This window comes from Crotalus tigris, unplaced genomic scaffold (genome assembly GCF_016545835.1).
Source record: "Crotalus tigris isolate CLP2741 ecotype Arizona unplaced genomic scaffold, ASM1654583v1 scf7180000018368.3068619, whole genome shotgun sequence".
NCBI classification, from domain to species: Eukaryota; Metazoa; Chordata; class Lepidosauria; order Squamata; family Viperidae; genus Crotalus; species Crotalus tigris.
Window position 1 is genome coordinate 72,858 of NW_024096968.1, and position 23,711 is coordinate 96,568.

At 39.6% G+C, this 23,711-nt stretch overlaps 1 protein-coding gene across 2 annotated transcripts in view; it reads left to right on the forward strand.

Annotated features, from left to right (window-relative positions):
• The first annotated feature begins 1,763 nt into the window (after positions 1 to 1,763).
• The window catches only part of ABCA1 (ATP binding cassette subfamily A member 1), a 121,748-nt gene continuing 99,800 nt past the window's right edge, over positions 1,764 to 23,711 (forward strand). For both annotated transcript variants that reach the window (XM_039350966.1, XM_039350967.1), the window contains exons 1-2: positions 1,764 to 2,164; positions 22,711 to 22,849. In XM_039350966.1, the coding sequence (XP_039206900.1) occupies positions 22,784 to 22,849 (66 nt within the window). In that variant the 5' untranslated portion in view covers positions 1,764 to 2,164; positions 22,711 to 22,783. The remainder of the gene's footprint in view (positions 2,165 to 22,710; positions 22,850 to 23,711) is intronic.

Here is a 23,711-nt window from a genome sequence, read left to right on the forward strand (position 1 = left end):
TGGGTGCCTGCTCATTTTGAGGGGCAATCTCAAGACTTCATACTGAACTTTTGTTCTTCAATTTTCAGCAGATCAGCTCTTAGAATGCTTTTTCAACAGAAGACTGTATGTGTGTGGCTTACCTATATATTAAATTGAGAAGTGGCTAAGCTAGAATTAATATATAATCAGTATTTTAAATATATAGAAACAGTTTAGTATAGGACTTAAGGCCTCAGGCTAGAAATTGAGAGACCATTAATTCTAGTCCTGCCTTGGGCACAAATAGTAAATCATTGCCTGAGATATTGCCCCCCCCCAAAACCCCAACAACCTCCAGGACCTGTCCAGGAAGGCGCCAGCAGCAGTCAACACTACCTGAAGGCATTAAAAACAACAACAACAACCTTCATTTGAAGAAGAAAATGCAGAAATATATTGTTTTCCCTAAATCACCAAGAACAAGAGGATATTCAAAAATCTGCAAACATTTAAAACAGTACGGATGAACCACTTGGATCATTTTAAAGTAGAATTTCTTCAGCCTGTTTGCACTGTCAAAGACTTATCTCGCACTTTCCCCACTACATCAGTGTGGTTAGAAAATTTGCACCACATTGCAAAAATACCAGTATGATTATCAGCACATTTCCAGACACTTTTATATGCAGCAGAGTGAAGTTGGCAAGATAGAGCATGGATAGTTCCTTTTTTCTTATGAAACACATTTTTTTCCATAGCTTCCTATCGTAACAACATTGATGGGGGAGGACACGAGGGGGGGACACCCAGTGTGGGTGTGCACAAATGACCAGGCTCATTGACTGTGGACACCTTATGTGAAGACCTAGCTTTCTGGAGAATGTGCTAATGCTGGGAAAGGTGGAAGAAAAGAGAAGAAGGACACCCAGCAGGTGTCCACCATCCCAAGATTTGCAAGACCAACTTAAGGTCACAGAGAATATCTGTGTGGTTGCTAAGAGTCAACAATGACTTGATGGCATGTCATCCATCATTCAATGACTATGTATCCTTGTAAATAGGGTGTTTGTGTGTGAAGCAGGGGAGAAGGGATTCTTGTTATCTAGGTACCATGACAGCTCAGGAAATAGGACCACGATTGAATGATGCTATTTCTACTCTGATTAGTCGGTTGGAGCAGGCATTGGCTCCTGGTGAACTGAACATACTCCCTGTATTTGAGGCCAACAGCAATGAAGAACTTTGCAGATCACTTGAAAACTGCTGTAGTCAACTGTGAATAGAGACAGCAGAGATGCTGTATGGAAATGTCTTGCCATCTGAGATCTCTCCAAGGTGTTTGTGTGTTTGTGTATGTATTTGAAAAAATGCAAAGAAAAAAAAATGTTTTGGTCACTGGTCAGCTGCTAAAAGAAAGAATATTCACTTTGCACCAAGTGGAATCCAGCCTGTAGAGAACCAAACCAGCAAAAGTTGCAACCTCCCCATTCTTTTTCTCCAGGGTTCTTTTCCAGTCTATCAGAATTTTCCAAGTGCTTAGTGTCAGAAAAAGTAGCATTCACGGCAGCGCATCGTGGTAAAATGCAAGCTGCGGCATTGCTGTTCATTGCACAGCCAGTCCTCCTATCGCCCCCTCCCTCCCTCCCTCCCTCTGCCAGCAAGCAGGATCTGTGGAAAGATACGCGATGGGACTTGTAATCCAAGCAATCAGAAGAAGGGCGCATTTTGGAGAGACGCCTGGCAGCTGTTCGGCTGTTGATTCAGAGGGGCTCCGAAGGAAGGGAAAGCGGGCGTTTTGTGTGTGGGGGAACGGCTGAGGGCCACTAAAGAGCCTTTCTCCCACCCACGGAGGGGCCAGGATGTCCAGTAGACCAGTGACATCGCCCTTTTAAGAGGCGGGCTCCTCCTCCACGTGCTCCCGGTGACTGATTGAAATACATAAACAGACCAGCGGCAGCCGCAACGGCAGCTGGAGCTGCAAAGGGAAGCTGAGTTGACCGATAGTAACCTCGCTGTACAGAGCCGGCGGGTTCTATATAAGGCGCATCAGGCTCGCCGCCTCCTGCTTTTCTTGAGTCACGGTTGGGGGGAGCGCGCAAGAGTGGAGGTGGCTGGGGCCTCCCGTTTCCCTTTCTCCCCAATTCAGCGGCGGAAAGCTGTCAGGTGGACCTAAAGACTGAGCCTCGATCAAACTGGCGAGCAGGTAAAGGGGGAGAAAAGGGGGATATGGGGGGGATCGCGAAAGAGGGGGGCACTTCAAGGGGGATGCTTCCATTGCAGCGAAGCCCCAGGGATCGGCTTGTCCTGCTTCTGAAGGCGGAGGGGGGGGGGAATCTGTTTCTCGCTCCAACCCCGCGCAATTCTGCACCGACCTCGAAGCCCTGGTTCGGCTGAGGTACCCACTTTGCTTGGGGCTTCCCGGTCGCTTCTTGAAAGGAGGGACGAGGAAAGCGAGCAGAGCGGACTTCTGAGGATGTTCAGAGTGCGCTTTCTGCCCCTCGGAAACCCTCGCAGTCCTGGAACAGGGCTGTTTTCCTGGCGGGCACGTACCGTACATGCACAGCCCTGTTTTTAGAGATGGTTTGCGGGCTGGCTGGTTGGCTGGCTGGCTGGCTTAATTGAACGGGATGCTCGCTCGGAAGAAGCCGCCCTACTGGGATGCTTTGCAAAGGAAGAAAGGAAGGCAGAAACGAAAGAGCGAAGGGGAACTGGATTGGCGCGTTTGGGGAGAGATCTGGTTGTTTTTAGGTAGACAAAGCAGTGCTGGCGTCGAGGTACTCTCTCTCTCTCTTGCTTTCCCCCCCCCTCTCTCTCTCGCTCTCGCTCTCTCTTTCTCAAACAATGTACATATATTTCATCCCTATTTAACCGTGTATGTCTTACTCAAGAACTGCAAGGACCATAGTTTATTTCCTACAACCCCTAGTTGAACTAGTAAGACTCAATTCCTTCCCTACATTGCTGGATTACAAATCTCTTCATTCCCAGCCATTCTGGGCGTTGTACCTCCTCCATGTTAAGGATGGTTGCCCGGGTCAGAAAAGGAATCTAATAGCACCTTTGCAAACCCCATCCTGGAATGACGCTTGGGAGAGTCAAAAACCTCAGTCGGGGATTTGTGATCTCCTTTCTGGGGCTGCTCTCTAGGAAGATGCCTCCAGTTGGAGCTGCTGAGGCAAGGCGAAAAGTAGGGAAACTCAGAACGCAACTCCAACTCAGCAAGGAATGACCGAGAGTAACCTTGTAATATGTGTGACAGCTTTATAAAAGCCATCAGCCTGAGACTTGCACCCCTTAATCTGAGGGGGAAGCTAGTTTTGTAAGAAATAATTCCATAAAAAACGTAGGTGCCGAGAGAAGCACTATAATGGGGTGATGGGGGTAATTGTAGAGTATTTATTTTATTTCTATTATTATTATTAGCTTTGTCGTTCAGCTCCAGGCTATATTGTGGATCTCGGTGTCTCCTTCCCATTCTGAGTCAGTACTAAGCAAGACCAAACAGAATAGCTTTGCAGAATAAAAAGGAAATGAAACCATAAGGTCTTGCAATGTTTTGTTTTATTACTTCTGATTTTTTTTACCCATTGTTTGGGGATATTATGCATGCTTGAACTGTAAATTATCAGAGTTTGGTACCGCGTATAGGAGACAATTTTAATGGATGTGGTTAAGTGAAGTTTCTTTTTATTTGGGATTAAAATGTCACCTTGATGATTCTTGTTAATTAAGACTATTACTTCGAGGCCCCTGATTTGGATTCTGCTTCTAGTGATGGACAATCACTAACTCAGCCTGGCTCCAGTAATATCTTCAGCTCTCCCAAGGAAAGCGCCGCAGTCTTTTGATACCATTCACCCTCGTTATTTGAAATGTTCTCCTTTTTTCTACTTGCCAAGTTTGGTTGCTTTTTATTATCAAGCAACTACTTCCACCGTATGCCAAAAGGATGTGAGTTTTCTCCTTGTTGATGGTCACTTCAAGGGAAAGGTATTTATCTGACCCAGGACTGACTGACTGTAGCCTCTGGTACTCTTAATATCCATCTCCGAATCCATTAATCTTCTTTCACTAGTTCTTTCACAGTGCCCAGCTTTCAAGACCCTTACCACTCAGTTAACTATTTTGGTCTCTGAAGTATCCTTCCTGATCTTGTCTAAGTTTGCCATTCCCTTCCTCCATAGAATTAATTTCTTACTTCTACAGTGCATTATCTGTCTATCCAAAATACCAAAATCATTTTCCATCTTCTAATCGATCACACCTTTTTCTTTTTCCTATTTAATGTGAAACCTGGTTTTCTACTTCTACTTTCAAAATGAGTTCTTCTAAGACTTCTTTACTTTTGGCTAACAAAACGCTTACCTATCTTAAGTTGTTAGCGTTTCTGTTAATGCTTTTAATATATTCATGGTATAAATGTGACAGATTGAACTGATATTTATCCTTATCTCACTCCTTTATCTATTTTGAACCACTCCCTTTTTCCAAACTCACTTCTTACTACAATGTCTTGCTCATTATGAAGGTTTCTTGAATAGTTGTAGCTTTTCTATTAACCGTAATATATTCATCATATATGAATATGTGGGACTGAATGTACAAGGATATGGCATGATACACACTGTCAAAAGCATAGCATTGCAAAGGTGCTTTTTCAAGAGGCAACTGAACTTTCTTGTTTTTCTTTGAAGACGTTTTGCTCTGCTGAAGAATCTCCATAGACACATAATTGTTGTCAGTAAATTAATCGTCATATCTTGCTATTTCCATTATCCTATGAATCTGATCTCTTCTTTCTTTTTTGTAACCACTGTTAATCTGATCTTTTTCTGTCCATGCGTGGATCTATTGTTTTATCTAAGACCTTAAGGAAAACGTTGCTTGCCTGGACTTCACTCCATTGTTTGGTCATTTGTACTTTCCTTTCTTCTGTAAAAGAATATATATTTTTCCATTGATTGGGCCATGCCATCTTTCCCCAAATTTGTTAACAGTTTAACTGCCTCTTTGGCAACTTTAAACAATCCATTTGCTATTTCAGCTGCAGTGGTGCTTTCTTATAGAAGCTGCTTATTGTTTCTGTTGCAATCTGTTCCTCAATATATTCTTTCTCTGAAAATGTTGCTATCATTTTTTGTAAATGATTTCTGTACAGTCTGTCATTTTCCCTTAAGATCATTGTCTCAATTAGATTTTTTATATAATTAAATCTGAATAGTCCTACTTTAAAGTAAGTTTGGTCTGATAATTATGATTCTGGAGTAGGACGGGGAAGACCAGAGTTCTAGTCCTAATTTAGATATGAAATCAGCTGAGTGACTTTGGGCCAGTCATTCTCTTTCAGTCCTTGGAAAATGGCAGTGGCAAACCACAAAATCCTACCAAGAAGACTGCAGGAATTAGTCTGGGCAAGCTTCAGGAGTGAATTTTCTAGTTATTTTTCCGATCTTAAAAAGATCTCTCATTCTTTTTGTTGTTGTTGTTGCTTTCCCCTCTATATTGACCTTTTCAGTTGAAATATCACTCCTTGATATTACTTGCTTAATGTTGAAAGTTATCACTTGGTCATTAAATTTCCTTTTGTCCTCCAAGGCTTTCATTCTTTATCTTTATCTTCCTAGGGATATCATGATGGCTTTGACAACAAGTTCTTGGATTTTTTCTCTTTGAAATTTTTTTCTGCTGTTGGTTTTCAAAACATCTCTTAACTCTTTTTGTAGCTCCTTAATTTTTCTTTTGTTTAAATTAAATAGATTGAGTCGGTTTCTTACATTAAATTTCTATTCTGATTGTATGTCCTTGAGGTCAGATGTCCCTGCTCTCTTTAATTACATGGTTGGTTTTTTTTTTTTTGACATCGAAAAATCATGCTCTAGCCCCCAGATCTCACTAGGAAGCATTCTGGATGACTGGATTGTACTTTTTCATATTTTGTTTCCTGTTGTGCAACTCATATGATTCCACTGATATTCTAATATGGAGATTGCATTTGTATTCCTTGAATCAAGTGCTGACAAAGAAGATAATACTCTTTGCAAACTCTATTAACTTAGGCCCTACATTGATTCAAATTATTGTATAAAACCACATTATTGTATAAAATCAACCATTTCTTCATCTTTTGCCTTCCAAACATTTTCAGCAAGTCTATATTCTTTCTTGCTGCTGTATTTAGCACCTTCTTATAATTTGCTATATAATTCCATTTGTTTTCCACCATTGCATCTACCCTGGGTGCAAACCCTTACTTAACAGTGATCCTGATTCACAGGATAGCCATTGATTTTAATAGATAAGATCCTGTCATCTGTTAGATTATAGCCAGTCACAGACTTAACAATATTCTTGTTAAACAATCTTTCATACGGATTCCAAACCCTGAATGTAATTGATGGACGGATGGATTATGTAATCATCTTGTTTAAATAGGACCATTTCAGCCCACTTAAATTTATCTGTTTCTGAAACAGCCAATTTGATAGGCTGTTCATTTCATTTCCATTTTGACAATTTCAAGTTTTTTGTTTGATGCTTGTCATATTCAATATATGTCAGTCCTTCAAGGTAAACCACGCAGGAAATGGACATCACAAGAAATACTAGAACTGTACTTTATTAATATAGGTTATAATAATACAACCCTGAAAACCTGAAAGATTTTCTCTTTCCCTCCCTTTCATACTAAAGAGAATCAAGATGGGGTAATCTTGAGTTTCTTTCTCCTGCCTTTCTCTTTTCCTAGACTGCATCCATGTTTTCCCAACAATTGCTATGTATTTTCTTCAAGGACATATTCACAATTCTTTACAATGCGAGTAGTACAACAATAACAGTACAATAACAGTGACAAAAGTCATGGAACTTAGCTAAAATCCTCAGTCAGCTGTAAAGCTTTTTGATCCACCTCATAGAGGAGTATAAAGCTGAAAAAAACTTGTCATTTGAAAAATCTGTGGCAATACAATATTCTTGGAATTTTTCTTGAAATAATGTTCATATAATCGCTAGTGAATTCTCCTCAAGGCTGTTAAGTAACTGCCTGTATACTTCGTATATTTACAACCAAATACACTGGAATTGGCATAGAAATGCCTGTGTATGTTATAGCAAAAACTCAATTATATAACAAGGCACACAAGATAATACATGTACAAGTTTCACATCACTTTCAAGATTAGCACTCCATAATTCATCACAGGATGTTTAGGGTGGAATATGACATCATGCTTTCCTTCACACCAAGGAAGGTAGACTAGAATACTAGTCACTAGCTGAAGGTTATTCCATAAACTTTGGAAACGACCTCTAATAGTTTTACTAAAAACAGTGGTGCTAATAGAAATGTGTCTCTTGTACTATAAATCATAAAGATTATATCAAAATGTTCATACCTCATCCTAAATCAAAGTTGTTGGAACTTGGGTGTGTCGAAGAAGCCAGAGTTGGTATGATTCATTAACATAATGAATCTTACATAATGAGGGTATGGTTTAATATGTTTGTATTACTTATAATTTCAGAAATATGTGTTTTATTGACCTGTAAACTGTTAGTGGTTCGTGTTGAATTAGCTGTATAGAAATACTGTAAAAAGTAATGACCAATTATAAATTAAGCTAGAAATCAAGTTTGTAAACCAGTGGCTAGGCTTTCATAATTAACTAAAGCAACACGAACAATTTATATGGCTCATTATGGGTTGACATATTGCCTTGTCTTGTTTTGCTTAAAGGTTGTACATATACCTGGTTTCTGCAAGTGAAATGAGATCTTAGTCACATATTCAGTAAAATTATGTGCTGGGGTTCTTAGGAACTTGTATTTCCCCCTTTTTGAATTATTTTATATCTGATTTGACAACAACCAAAACACTTTTAGTGAATTTTTGTTAACCGTTCTTCAATGGAGATTTCACTTTTTTTTTTAATTAACCCGAATCCTAATCTTCTCTGACTCTCCATTTGCAGGTATTCTCCATTTGCATGTATTACACATAGCAAATCTTCATTTCTTTCCAGGACAAATGGAGCATTCTAGCTTTTATGATACATCTTTTATGTTTGCACTAAAAAGTAAAAGGTAAAAGAATCCCTGCGGATTTTACTCCATTAGTTGTTGCTGACTATAGTGGGTGGTACTCATCTTGATTTTAAGGCTATTCCGTAGTCATGTGGCTAACATGACATCACGGTGCACTGTTACTATGTAAGTGGTATCTATTTATCTACTCATATTTGCATGCTTTTGAACTGCTAGGTTGGCAGGAGCTGGGCAGAGGACAGGAGCTTATCCCGTCATGTGGTGCTTGGGTCTCAAACATGGGCTACCAACTTTCCAGTTGACAAGCCCAGCATCTTAACTATTGAGCCACCAGCCCACCCACTTTATGCTTGCATTAAATACATAGAATTAAAAATCCCTTAAATATGGTGGTTTTTTTTAACTTACTGCAGTCCAGGATTTCATCTTTTAAAGCCAAACATTGGTTTACAACTTTTCCTCACCCTGAGTATCGTCTCTCTATTGCAAGTAGAACTGGTTGGAGCTATTTGAAGTATTTCAAAATGGATGTTTTAAGTGTGGATTAATTCATTAATATGCACCGCAATGGGATTTAGTGGTACTTATTCATCTTTTGAATTCCATAAGCCAATGAGAATATGCTTTGTCTCCAGAATGTATGTGCTATCAGATATTTGATGGAGCTTATGATTTGACTGACTTGAAATATTTTAGGTTTTGTTAAAATTATTCTGCTTTAGACTTTTGGTCACTTTTGAAGAAAAATATATTTATAGCAGCTGCTGAAGTCCTGCATGTGTGCATGTGTGCATTTCCATAAGTTCCCTGCATCAATTCCTGCATTCCTTTGCTGTCTCATGCTTGGCATGACCAGATGTAGAAGCTATAGAGTCTGAGCTTCATTCTTAAAAGGGTTTCTGTTGACTGTACAAATCATATACCTTGTACCTTGGCAATCAATCATACAAGAATATTTTGTCTGCAGAATCTTGCCTAGAAAATCGAGGAGAAGATACAAGTTGTGTTTAGAAATGTGATGGCATCTTTCAATCTAGTATGCTTTACTGAAGGAATAAAGCCACCATGTGAGATGTACTGAATACCCTATATAGTTATCTTTAGTATAGTACTGATGCAAATAATTGTTTTAAAATAATCTTTTGATGACATTCAAGAGACAAAGCAGTTGTCTGTTAGATACGAGATACTTGGATATTATTTAACCTTTTCTCTGTTTCTGACTGACAAAGGGAAAAATTTGCTACTTTTGCATTTTTTTGCATTGCTCATATTTGATGAAAGCACAGTCTGTGTAATGTGGAAAGAGAGAGAGAGAACTCTTAGAAACTTCTGCTTTATTAGGCCAGTTCTTTTATTTCAGATAACTGCTTGGAAATCATTCTTAAATTAATTGAGTGAAGGACATGGTTTTTTCCTTCACATTGTTGACTCTGATAGAGAGTTAATGTGATTTGAAAGATAACGTGATTGTGTATATGTAGAGACAGTCCTTTTCTAGATGTGATGGGCCTGAGCTAGTTTTCAGGAACATTCTTATGGAAAAACAAACTTTAGTCAGCATTTGCTGACCATAAGGTTCAGAGTTCTCTTTAAATCAGGCTCTGGCTTTCTCTTCTAGCAAACAGAGGAGTGCAGTAGAAATTAAAAGAAAATAAAATCATATCTAATACCTGATTTAGTGCCTTCTGCGAACTCAAGAGATTTTTCACACCTGTAGCAGGCTAAACTGATAAATAAGCCCCAAGTTTTAGAGGATTAATTGGGAAAGTTATGAACCTATGGTAAATTATAATCTGCCCATCAAGTTGGAATGTTTATTTTTATACATAACATTACCAATAATTCTGCATTTCTTTTATCCCTTAAAGTGGAACCAGTGTTTCAATATAAATGATGCAGTCAGATTAATGTAATTAATAAAACCTTGGAAACTAGTTTGCATCCTGCCTTCTGCTGTTTGAAGGCAGAACAATGCAGGGCTAGAACAAGAAAGTAGTCCTTTAAAAATATTGTAACTGTTTTCTAGACAATGTTGGATTTATATTTATAGTACAAGAAATGCAAAAAATATTGCTCACATATTGGCATTATATGATACTTAAGAGAATAACATGTTTGCATTTATGGTCAGGGATTACATAATGTACATTAGCCTAAGAACTGAACTAAAAATGGTTAAAACTTTTTACAGTAGCAATCCCGTTGCTGCAAGATTGTAAGCAGTAAGATTGCATGTTGAATTGCAGTAGCACTTGAATAAAAGCCAGTCTCTTGGAGATTACCATTAATTTATCTGTTCAAAGGATAAAAATACCATAGATTGGTTAGTAAGAATATAAATAAGTGCTTGCTCCATATTGAATAGAAGGATCAGTGGAGAAGGTGCAGGCAATTGATTCAACTTTCGAAGGCCAAAGAGGAGGATGAAGAAATGACACTGGAAATGTCATACAATTTCCCTTCTAATAATGAGAGCCAGTTTGGTGTAGTGCAGCCTTGGCTCTTTTATGACTCGTGGACTTCAACTCCCAGAATTCCTGAGCCAGCATGGCTAAGCTTGGAAACCTCTCCCTTTCCCCTCAGCATGGCTGGCTCAGGAATTCTGGGAGTTGAAGTCCACGAGTCATAAACGAGCCAAGGTTGCCAACCCCTGGTGTAGTGGTTAAGGTGCTGACCTTGAAACTGCGAGACTGTGAATTATAGTTCTGCCTTAGGCATGAAACCTGGCTAGTCACTCTTTCTCAGCCCAACTCACCTCACAGGGTTGCTGTTGTGGGGAAAATAGGAGGAAGAAGGAGTATTAGATATGTTTGTTGCCTTGAGTTACTTATATAGTAATAAAGGCAGGATAAAAATCTAATAAATAATTTCTTCTTTGCAGAGGAAGCTGCTGAGCAGGACCTCCAAATAACTCAAGAGTTATAGAATTTTGGGCTGAAGCCTAGACCTTTGTACATCCATGAGCCAGGCAGTTGTGGATATTGCAGTATTTCCATATAGAATTCCACTGTGATGACTCACATTCTTCAAAGCCTCTTTCCTTAGCCTTTTCTTGATCTGTTTATACTATATGTTTGATCAATGTTGTCAAACAGGATATATGTCTTGGTGTGTGAAGGAAGAGTTTGCATATTTGAGACTTAAAGAGGAATGAGCTGATAGGTTGCAATAGATCTCTGTACTCCCTGCAGGATTCTTCTTAATGTAGATGTTGTCCTTTAACCTCTATATATCCCTAGAGCATATTGTGTGTACTGCAGTATTTAATTTCCCCTGAGGCAAATAACTATTAACTCAATATGGAAGGTAATAAAAGAATGTAACCAGTGACCTAACCTCTGGGGTCCAGGATAATCCTTCAAGTTACAGGACAGATTTTTATTTCTTCCTTTAGTGCCCTAAATCAGAGGTCCCCAACCTTTTGGGCATCAGGGACCGGTTCTGTGGAGAAAGGTTTTTCCGTGGTTTTGTGTGCTGTCTGCATCCCACGGATGGGGTTTTACTTGTTTGTTCGGACTGGTTGCTGGCATGCCACGGTCCTGTACTGGTCCATGGACTGGGAGTTTGGGACCCTTGCCCTAGATTACACCTCTATTTTATGGCACAAAACTCAAAATTAGCCATTAGGAACAGAGCCACACTCCCATCCAACTGCCCCATTTTTTCATGTTGGGTTTCAAAGTGTCTCTGTGTGTCATTTTATAGCATGGATGTCAAACTCGCACCGTCACATGACGTGTCGCGATGTATCTTGACTTTTTTGCATTGCTGGAGCTGGGCTGGGCGCAGGCTCCAGCAATGCAACTGGCTCATGGGCCGGCAGTTTGACACCCCTGTTTTATAGTATAAAACTGCCTTCCATTGAGGATCTGTTTACTGCACGAGCAAGAAAGAAGGCTGTGAAAATATCTACAGATCCCTCACATCCTGGACATAAACTATTTCAACTTCTTCCCTCAAGACAACGCTATAGGGCATTGCATACCAGAACAACTAGACATAAGGACAGTTTTTCCCCCCATGCCATCAGTCTGCTTAACAACTAATTCCTACAACCCTGTCAAAATATTAGTAAAGATGTATTACTATGATACTCTTCATCTTTCCAATTACCTATCCTTCTTATGACTATAACTTTGCTGCTTGTATCCTACAATTTATAGTTTTTTTTGTACCCTAGTATGATTTATGTTGTTTGCTTAGCTAGTACTCTATGACTGTCACTAAGTGTTGCATCTTATGATTTATGATGAAGTGTTGTATTTCATTATTTATGATGAATGTATTTTCATGTTGTATATGATGATTATCACTATTACTTGTATGTACACTGAGAGCTTATGTACCAGAAACAAATTACTTGTGTGTCCAACCACTCTTGGCCAATAAAGCTATTCTATTCTATTCTATTCTATTCTATTCTATTCTATTCTATTCTATTCTATTCTATATATACAAACTGTTGGTGGAACTTTCCCACCCCAAAAGGGTGTTATATAGAATGTTGCTGCTGATGTTAAAAATATTTAACAAATTCAGGGTTGTTTAGGATCTTGTGTCTGAGGAACTGTTTCAAATTACCTTCTGCAATGAAACATGTTTCTTCATCATTTTCTCTCTTTTTAAAGGCTCTCTTTGAGAGAAAAATCTGACCAGCTGTTGTAGAATTTTTAGAAAACATTTTGAGAGATTTACATCAGAGGGCACAATATTTATAGCAGGTATTCCCAAAAGGTCAATTTTCAAAAAAATAGGCCCAGAATGTAAAGTTGAAACTTTGATCGGATATTCCCAAAAGGAAGGACAGAAACTGTTATTAAAGTTAGAGTATATGTTTGTGTTCCAGCCTTATATCTCGACAAACAAGCCTCACTGCATGTGAGTAGATAAGGCTGTGTTGGTACTATATTGTGCCAAAAAGAAATGAGATCTTAATTCATTACGAGAAATGCCTCTGCCCCAATTTGTCTTTTTTGAAGATAGATGTAAAGGGATTCTGGTTTACCATGTATCCTGGCTGTGAGATGTTTTTATTGTAAATTGTGATATGGCAATTTTTTTTGATACCATGCATATTTTTAAAAGTTTGCCCCAGCAAATTTGTTTTGTTTCGTTTCTTTTCCGTGCTAAAGAACCATCAACACGACATTCTCAAATATGCCATCCCCTTTTTAGTGAATTTCTTTCTAAACACAAAATGGTGATCAATTTAGACAATCTATATATACAGACCTTTATAGGATATTTGCATCTCTTTGATTTATACTTTTCCTTTCCCATAATAGAAAAACAGTTCAAATTTGGAACTTGTTGTTGCAGTAGATTTCTATGTGGGGAAGGTGGGGTTGAATCAGATGCTGCCCCAAATCTTTCCTTTCCCAAGTCTATGAATCAACATTCCTTTGGTAGTGGGGAAAAAAAAAAAAATTAATAGGGAAAACATTTTCTAGCCTTATAATGATTTGAAGGAAGAGATCATGCCAGACATACATAATATAAAAGAATCAACTAGAGGAAATTTGCCTTTTCTTCATTTTGTATGTAGAAAACAGGATTGACAGTAAAAAAAATAAAAAAAAAAAACCCTCCGCCTGTGCCCGCATCTTAGAAACTATTTCTTTGAATATAAGCTGTGTTCTTTGAGGCAAATGTTGATCTCTCATTTTCACTGGTAAACGTTTGGAATTGAACGTTCAATTTTTTTTTATAAAACATCTAAAAGCATCTGGATATTTTATGATAGTGTGTGGCTAAAAGTGGAAATGCTGCCTGCTTGTCTAGCTGAATGTTCTTCAGTCTATGGTGAGCTCATAATCCAATTAAGGGCTGAGATTGATAGATATCTAAACCTAGTTTATACCCTTTCAGATTTGCTCATTTTTCTCAGTTTCAGAAAGGGTATGTCAATCTATTAAGGCACAGAATTACGATATATATTAGAAGTTTTGATCAGAGGTAGATTCAGATCTATCTAATTGGATGGCAGAAATTCAAGAACCACAGAACCTTACTTCTAGCTGAAAATCAAAATAATTTCTTTAATTATCATGTGTTTGTCTTTCCTAAGAGTTTTGTTTTGAAAGATACAGCACAGAATTTTGGCATCTTCTGGATTATATATAAGAGCAGGCATATCTTGGTAACAGGATTGATGTTTTGCATCTAGAATATTTCAAATTCAGTTCCTGGTTGCTCCAGATATTGCTGGGTGAAAAGGTTTCCTATCAGAAATCCTAGAGAATTTGTCAATCTGTGTAGATAATTCTGGGCTGGATAGTTGTCTTTGGATGTATTTCCTGTGTCCTCATATTCTTCCTGTATCTGATCCTGTAAAGCTTGCTGTCTACAGCTCCTTGGGTTTGATCTGTACAAGTGGGATATGGCCTAGAAACAACATTCTTGCACATGGATGAAGGAATCCAGACTACTCTTCAGAGCTATCTACCTGTGAATAATTTCCAATTTGATGGCTTACTTGTCAAAACACGCTTAGCCTTTCTTGAATTTCTGTTTTGCATTATCCAAATATCATGGATCAAGACAAGACACTGGAACCATCCAAACTGGTGTTTTTCTCTCAAAGACTTTTGGTGGGTGAATGTTAGATCTAACATTTGGTCAAAGAATATTGATATATAACTGTAGAAGATTTTTTTATCAGGAGAAGTAAACACAAGAAAAAAATGAAACAGACCCACATATATATATAAGGCACATATACTTCAGCAAACTCTTAAAATGGTCAGTGCAGGACAAGCATGCCCACTTGTTTATGCTAACTATATGGATTGGCTTTCTACATAAAATATACACACACAGACACAAACACTTTTAAGCTTGAAACAGATTTCCAAGACAAGAAAGAAAAAAAAGAGAACATCTGATAATGGAGGAATGTCTACCTATCAGGGAAAGTAATTATTTCTGTCCTCATTTAATTTTTGGTGTCTGAATTAGTAGTCAGTTTTTTTTCTTTTAATCTATAAGACATGGATATAGCTAGTGAACTGTATCTGTCATTGTTTATGCAGAAGCTGTAACAGTGGTGCCTTTGGTCTGGTTAGTAATGTTGGAGAATTTTTTGTAAAAATGCGATGATGTTATTGGGCTTTGACAGGTAATCCTCCTAAACACGTGTAACAAAGACTGTGAAGTTAAAGCATGACCAAGCAAGGATTCAATCTGGGTCAGTCACCGAGACCAGAGGTTTTATCTTCTGAGCTTTCGGACTTGTGCTGGAGCCCATCTTCAGGGAACTTCTCTCTAGCAGAGTGTGTGCGTGATCAAGCTAAATAGGTTATGGTCATATCAGGGACATGCCACCAGAGCGATCCAGGGGGGTTCCATCTTGGAGTAAAGATGGGATAAAATCTACGATATAAAAAAATAAAACATTGGACCAACAAGTTCAACTCCTGTTTTGGCATACATCTGTCAGGTTCCTCTGCAGGTTTGTCCAAGGAAGAAAGAAGCTCAGGATAGGAACACTAAATTATGTGGTGACACTTCTGCATAGATGGCTATCATCTTCCTGGGTGTGCCTACTGTCTCTTGGTAGAAGAGCTCAATTGCCAGCTCACAACATCAAGTTCACAAAACCAGCAAGCAGTCTTATTATGGACCCTGTCTTCACCTACTGCAATGCATCAGGTATTGTCCCAGAGCCCATTCAATATGTAGTGAAATCACCAGCTGAAAAAGAAGGGTGAGTAAAGAGGTGTTCCAGCATGGAGTTGCTCTGTGGGAAGAAATGATGTAGGCCAGGCTAGTGAAGTCATGGTTCCTAAGGAAGTGCAGTCAGTCTGGTAAGATTCTTGTAAAATAAGTGATCAACAATAAAGAAGCTGCTTTGGCCTATTCATGGTATTGTTCTGGTTCTTTGTGCCTTACAAAGATGGCAAGCATTCTGAGATCCCCAATGCTCAGCCTGCTTCTGTAAAGGTAAAAATAAAGCAAGGGTGTCAAAGAAATGACCAGAGGTACCTCGGGATGGATCTTTCCTATGATAGCCTCCACTCTTTGGGACCCTCTCCCCACAAGAGATATGATATGTGCAGCCCCCCCTACCCACCCTTTGCATTTTAAAAACAAATTAAATCTGTCTTATTTCAATGAGCTTTCATCTGTAGCTGATGATTCTAGTTGTCTGTCATAGGCATTTTTTTGATTATATGAATTCTTTTTAATCACCTCCCTTCTATTTGTGTTTTGCAGTTTTTATTTCCTGTGTTGTGTGCTGCCCTTTTGGGATTTGGGCAGGTTGTAAAGGCTGTCAAATAAAGAAAGAAAGCTTGGGGATTATTGCAAGGCGGGCAATACTAAGCCTATGGTATTTGACTGATAAGTTTATTTATTTATTTTTATTTTATTTATATCCTGCCTATATTATTTTTATAAATAACTCGGTGTGGCAAATATAATTCTCCCTCTTTCTGTTTTCCCCGCAACAACAACCCTGTGAAGTGGGTTAGGCTCTCTCTCTCTCTCTGATTGGTCCAAAGTCACCCAGCAGGCTTTCATGCCTAATGCGAGACTAGAACTCACAATCTTTTGGCATCTAGTCTGGTGCCTTAACCATTTGATCAATGGAAACTCAGGTGAAAAAGCTTAAAAGTCAGCAGTAGATTATGATCATCTAACTGCCCACGTCTTCAATTCTGGAAATTCTTAAAACAGCTGGGTAATATTATCACTTTGTTTATCTGATAATAGCTCAGCCAGAGAACTCTAGGTTCAAAGTTCACATCCCCCTGTGACACAAGCAGCATTTGGCAGAACTGCAGTTCTTCCTAGTGCATTGTCAGCGAGCTCTTTCCGTTAGCTGTACTGGTAGTTGAAGATTTAAGATTGCTTTACACTCAGTTTTGGGTAAGCCTTTCAATCTTAATGGGTTTTGGGGTTTGCCTGTTTTTTTGAAATTCTGTTTCATTGATGATTTTCCTTGTAGCTGACCTGTTCAGGAATTTCATGCAGAAGTGGAATATAACAGCTAACGCAGAACATTATACATTTTAAATATGATGCAGAGGAAGGCTTCGATATCAGTTTTGTATTTCATGCTATGCAATTTTTCTGCCTCCTTTTTTTCTTTTCATTTGATGAAAAGATTGGTGGGCTTGATTAATTGCATCTGCATTTTTCTTTGCATGCTATGAGGGGGAAAGCCTGCTTTTTGATAGATTTTTTTTCTTCCATTTAATCATTGTGATTTTTGGAGACCAGCAAGATTTTGCAAAAAGGGCTAAGACAGGGGGGACTGGTTCAGTATCACCCATATAGCTTTGTGCCCAAGATGGGACTAGAACTCACAGTCTCCTGGTTTCTAGCCTAATGCCTTAACCACTACCCTAAACTGGCTTTCCATATTGAAAAATGGTTGGGGGGAATTTAATTTTTTTAAGACAATTCCACACCATCTCCACCCAAGTTACTATGCTCAAGACAATGTCTTCAATTTCCATAATTTCCTGTTGTCTTCCCAGCATATCTGGAGGATGGACAATTTGTGTAGACATCTTTCCTGGTTGAAGCCATTGGATTAGTTGCAGCATAATTAGAGAACGACCATTTCACGGGGGTCGCCAAACAACGCAGTCCACCATTTTCCCCCCCTTTTCCTTAGCTATGCTACTCCGTTTTATTCTATTGGCTTTTGAAAGCCAATAGAATAGACTCTCTTGAATAGAATCTAATTCTATTGGCTTTCAAAAGCCAATAGGAATTGTCCAGGCTGTCTCTGCCCTGCTGAGCCCGCCAAAAGTCCCATTCTGCAAACGGTGCTGCACCAGTTGAGTAGTCCTCGACTTACGACTGGTTGAGTAGTCCTTGACTTACGACCGGTTGGGGGTTGCGGCATTAAAAAGGTTGAGAACCACTGTTTTAGACTCTGTGAACTGTTTTATTTCAGTATTGCTAGTGAAAATTTTGTAGCTGCAGCCCAACAAAACTTGTGATGGGCACCAGATTGCTTACTTTGGGATAGAGGAACTGAATATAGAATGCTTTTGTATATGTGTACGTATGTGTGCAATTGTCTAACTAGCTTCTTTGGAAGATGAAAAATCTAGAACTTGCTTGCTTGTAAATGTATCTGGGACTTTTGATAGCACTCTGGGGTTCCTGGAGCAGGGTAAACACCTGTTCAATTAAAAAAAATCTCCATGAGCCGTAGACATTTCTGGTGTGAACAAATTTGCCTTCCAAACACAGCTATCTTAAGTAAATGTGGCAAAGTATTGGAAGACTGTCATAAATATTTTTCTTTTCCGCTCCTACTAGAATGAACATTCCTGTGGCAGGTAGGTGACAAAACAAGAGTGTTCAGATGAGCCAGAAACCTTGATGAAACTAAACAGATCTGAATGATTGTAAACTCTAAAGATTGTACAGATTTGAGACGTGGCAGGATCTTTTCCTCAAGAATCTTTTCAGATGTTTTTGGAAATTTGAGAAAGTGCAGACTGTAATGATTGTGAGTTAAGCTATGGGATGGCAGGATTTCCAAGCATGATTTTAGGAGCAGGTAGTGCTTATAGCCAAGACTAACATAAGCTACAGCAAGAAAGCAGTTTTTACAAATAGCAAAGGTCAATCTGATTGCTCAGAGTTCAGAAACCTCTTAAAACTCATCAGATTCATACCTGCATCTATATCATTTAAATATCCAGCATTTTTATGGAGAAAATTTAGCTATATAGTCACCAGGCCTATAAAAAAAAATAACTCAATGACACATAATCAATCAATGACATAATTAATCAAAATGACTGGTTGGATAGCCTTGGTTTATTCTTATGTGACATTACCGGTATCAATGCTAGCATGTGTATAAATGAGAGCTCAGTTAGAGCTATGGAGAATTTATAGCAATGTACAGAAACAAAAATCCCTCTTTTTTATAGAGGTTTGTGCAAAACTGGAATGATGATAAGACCGCTTGGTCTCTTAGCAAGTGTGAGCTTTGATTTAGCTAACAATTTCTTTGGAGTCAAAATCAGTGACGTGGGAGCATAATTATTTTCAACTCAAACACTGGTTGCAATACAAGCTGGATCCAACATTTGATCCTGATTATGAAAAAGCTTCAGCTAAAATTTCCCCTGGAAGCTGGAATCTTTTATCTGTTCTCTGGACAAGGACAGCACCTCAGAAAGAGCACAACAAGCTGTATTTGTATGCCAACATATTTCAGCATGGCCCTCAAGCTTATTCCACCAGGAAAAGGAAGAAGAAACAAGGGCTTTAGTCCTCAATTCTTCGTCCTTCATTCCAAGGGCAGATGAAAAAGCCCGTAAAGATGCAGATGAAATTAAGAAGTACATATTCTCAGAAGATGGAGGCCTGCTAAAATTAGTCAGAACAAGCAGAAACTCTTCTTGGGGCAAATCCATGCCATTCTGGTGGTTGCACAACCACAGCTCACCGCAAAATGCATTTTTTATCCTACCATCTAGATTTGCCTGTCATCTTGATTAGACTATAAATTTGCCAGCATTAAGCTCCTTTCTTCCAGATAGCATGGGTGAACTCTGGACTATTTGAGCCAGATTTGAAACTGTATTTAATCTTGGCATCTCTGGGAGGGCAAGGCTTGATTTTTTGACTACAGCAGGGGTAGGCAACCTTGGCTCTTTTATGACTCGTGGACTTCAACTCCCAGAATTCCTGAGTCAGCCATACTGTCTCAGGAATTCTGGGAGTTGAAGTCCACGAGTCATAAAAGAGCCAAGGTTGCCTACCCCTGGACTAGAGCAGTGCTTCTCAACCTTTTTAATGCCGCGACCCCCAACCGGTCATAAGTCGAGGACTACTCAACCGGTCGTAAGTCGAGGACTACTCAATTGGTGCAGCACCGTTTGCAGAATGGGACTTTTGGTGGGCTCAGCAGGGCAGAGACAGCCTGGACAATTCCTATTGGCTTTTGAAAGCCAATAGAATTAGACTCTATTCAAGAGAGTCTATTCTATTGGCTTTCAAAAGCCAATAGAATAAAAGGGAGTAGCACAGCTAAGGAAAAGGGGGGGGGGAATGGCGGACTGCGTTGTTTGGCGACCCCCGTGAAATCGTCGTTCGACCTCAAATGGGGTCCCAACCCACAGGTTGAGAATCACTGGACTAGAAGGACAGGGAGAGGGGGAGGATTTATAGATAACAAAATAAAAGTACAGTTTTCTAAGAATGAGTTTTTAAAAAATGATGATAGTTTCACAAAAGAGTGATGGTTGGGTAAAGAGCCAGGTTCCAAAGAGTCAGCAAGTACCGTCTCCTCTCGGGCTTTTATAAGTTTGCCTAGTCGCTGACTAGATAACTGTTTTCTAGGGGAAAGGTTTTCTTCTCTAACAGGTCTCTCTTTTTTGTCTCAGTCAAAGAGCAAATAGCTATACCGTCCTTCTTCCAAAGGCTGTTGAATGTTTGCTTAATGTGCACATTAAGGACAATTTATTCCAGGAGATCATAGATAAAATTCCCTGAATTTTCAATTAAAATGTAAGACTCTAGAATAAACATAGCCACACTAACTCACGGTCATCGTCCCAACTCAATGTTGTTGAGAATGTTGGCCTGCCAATATCATGACATGATGGGAAAATCTTGCCATTTTGGCTGGATCTGATCTCTTGTAATGTCTCTGTGTGTGAGAGGACCAACAGAGAGAAGAAAGGGGTATGAGGTGGCCCAAGATGCTCATTGCTTAGAGCACAGGTCACCAACCTTTCATGCTGGCAACCCGGAGATAAAGGGAGCAGCTGAGAAATTCGCATGCGTGCGCATGCGGAAACGGAGCCACGCACACCCACATGGCACTAGTGGCTCTGTTTGCATAGGTGCAAGCCGCCACCACTAGCCCCACATGCATGTGCAAATGGGTCCACGGGTGCTAGCATGAGTGGGGGTGAGTGTGCACACGTGTGTGTGCGCGCGCACTGGCCAGCATGTCCTGCACCCCACTGGCCAGTAGGCCACGGCCCAGTAGTAAACCACAGCCAGGGATGGGATTCAGCCAGTTCGCACCACTTCGGCAGAACTGGTAGCTAATTTTTTGTTGCCCAGGCCCAGAATAGACTTCCGGAAGTGGCATCCACACAGAGAACTGGTTGTTCACATATTTGAATCCCACCACTGCCATGGCCCATAGGTTGGGGACCCTTGGCCTAGAGATACTTTAAAAAAAAAAAAAGCTTAACATGTATAACAGAGAACCTTCAGAGATTGGCAACATACCTCACAGCCTTTGCTGGGATAGGAAATAATAAAAACAACTAATAAAATGTGAAGAATGGAGTGTTAAAATTCAGATTCTTCATGAGGATTAGGGGTCTACCCCTTTGGGTGTCAAGAGTTGGGAGACTTTGAGTTTTAGTGCTGCCAGTCACTCACTCTCACAGCTTCATAAAAGAAAAGAAAAAGAATTAGAAAGTTACCTCTAAAACCATCACCAAAAAGCCTACATGTATAGATACTATAAATATTTGACTCCTGTCTATTTGCTAATAATTTAAAAAAAGGATTTTGATGGTAGCAGAGCTTTCTAGAACCCTGAAGAATTACGACTAAGGAAACTGCACAGTTTGAGGCTCATTATGGGAGTTGAAAATGAAATGTTTGATGATTTCAGATCTTCATGTATAAACACATATGAAGTGAGACCCAAAGGTTTCTGCTCAAGGGACACAGAACATTCATTGTAACTGCTCTTTAAGAGGCCAGCTGAAAGGTGTGTTGCGTCTTCACACCAAGCAGGAGAGGAGAAAGAAAATGGGGAGCATGAATAGCTGGGAGCAGGCTGGCTCAACAATTAGTGCAGGGCTTCTCAATCGGGGGTGCAAGACAATATTCCAGGAGGTGCTAAGACTTGGGTGTAGAAGTTTCAAAATTTTAGTATATATACATAATTCGTTATTTTGAACTTTTGTAAGGGGTGTGAGAATATATCAGAAGCGTTCTAGGGGTGCGGGGTACAGAAAAGGTTGGGAGCTGCGACTTCTTGTTTGGAAAAGGCAGCTCATTATCAGCTATGTAATAATTGTAGGAAGAGGCACTTATGAAATTTCAGTCTCTTGTGACTGAAAGACTAGGGTGACTTTTGGTTTCACAGACGGTGTTTGTAAAGAAAAAAGAGAGACTCTGTTTGCCTTCTGCATATCATGGAGGGATGCCATTATCAACTAACTGAGAGTCACTGAAAATAATAGTAACTTAGATTTATATACTGCTCCATAATGCTTTACAGCACTCTCTGGGCAGTTTACAGAATCAGCTTATTATCCCCAACAATCTGAGTCCACATTTTACTGACCTCAGAAGGATGGAAGGTTGAGTCGACCTTGAGTTGGTCAGGATCAAACTCCTGGCAGTGGGCAGAGTTAGCCTGTAATACTGCATTCTAACCACTGCGCCACTGCGCCACCATAGCTCAGCTACCCTTGCTTTTGAAACAAGCAAACATTTGCTGAGACTATTTTCCATTTTTTTTTCCGTCTTGAGGGTGGGAGGCAAGCACATCACTGGCTATGTAAGGGAAAGGCATGAGTGATGGTGCTGCCACAAGGAGATGTTTGAGAAAAGCATTGGAGAACAATCCTGCTTTTGGTAAGACTGAAGAGGGATTAAAAAGGGGGAGCAAAACTGTGAAGCATTGGGGAGGACAGGTGACTTTTTAAAAGGATTTTTTTGAGGTTGTTAATCTCTTTCTGTTCTTTCTAGTTGATGAGCAGCCACAAGGTTTCTGCTGTGTGCTGTTGCCATTGGTAGTGCTCCTGGAGCGTACGGAGGCAAGATGGCATTCTGGACACAGCTGGGTTTGCTACTATGGAAGAATTTCACTTATAGGAGAAGGCAAACGGTAAGATCACACCATTGCTTTGTTTTCACAAAAGAGCCAACTCTGTGTTTTAAGAATTCCATAACAAGGCCTGCTCAGGCAATCATATTTCGCTGTATAAATATACCATTTGGGAACAAATATGTAAGATTCCCATTGATTTGTTTGGATTTTCTGATCTGGATTGGAAGGTTTATATAAAGAGGTGAGCCAATATGTTCTTCAAAGAAATAAATTGTGTGTTGGATATTAAGTATGAAGCAAGAAGCCACAGTTACCGTATATGCCGGCGTATAAGGTGACTTCCGCAAGCATTAAAATCGGCGCCAAAGACGGGGGTCGTCTTATACGCCGAGTTATCTTATACGCCAGAAATACTGGTAGTTTCCGGCGTATAAGATGACGTTCTAGGAATGCGACTCGGCGACAAAGATGGGGGTCGTCTTATACGCCGGGTCGCCTTGTACGCCGGTATCTTTTACTTTTAGTAAATGCAGGTAAGAGGCAGAGAGAAACTAGACTTGTTCTTAGTTCAACATTTAGAAAATCTGTTTTAGAGTTCAGCTGTAGGAATCATTTTTGCTCTGATCAGTCTAGCAAAAGAAAATGTCAGATTATGCCGTTTCTCCATGAATGCTTAGAGTAAAAAATGGAAGCATAGTCACAAGTAGCATTAGCAATAGCATTACAACACTGTAGCACTTAGACTTATATACCATTTCATAGTACTTTAAAGCCCCCTCTAAGAGATTTACAGAATCAGCGTATTGACCCCAACAATCTGGGTCCTTATTTTACCGATCTTGGAAGGATGGAAGACAGTCAACCTTGAGCTGGTCAGGATCGAACTTCAGGCTGTGGGCAGAGTTAGCCTATAATACTA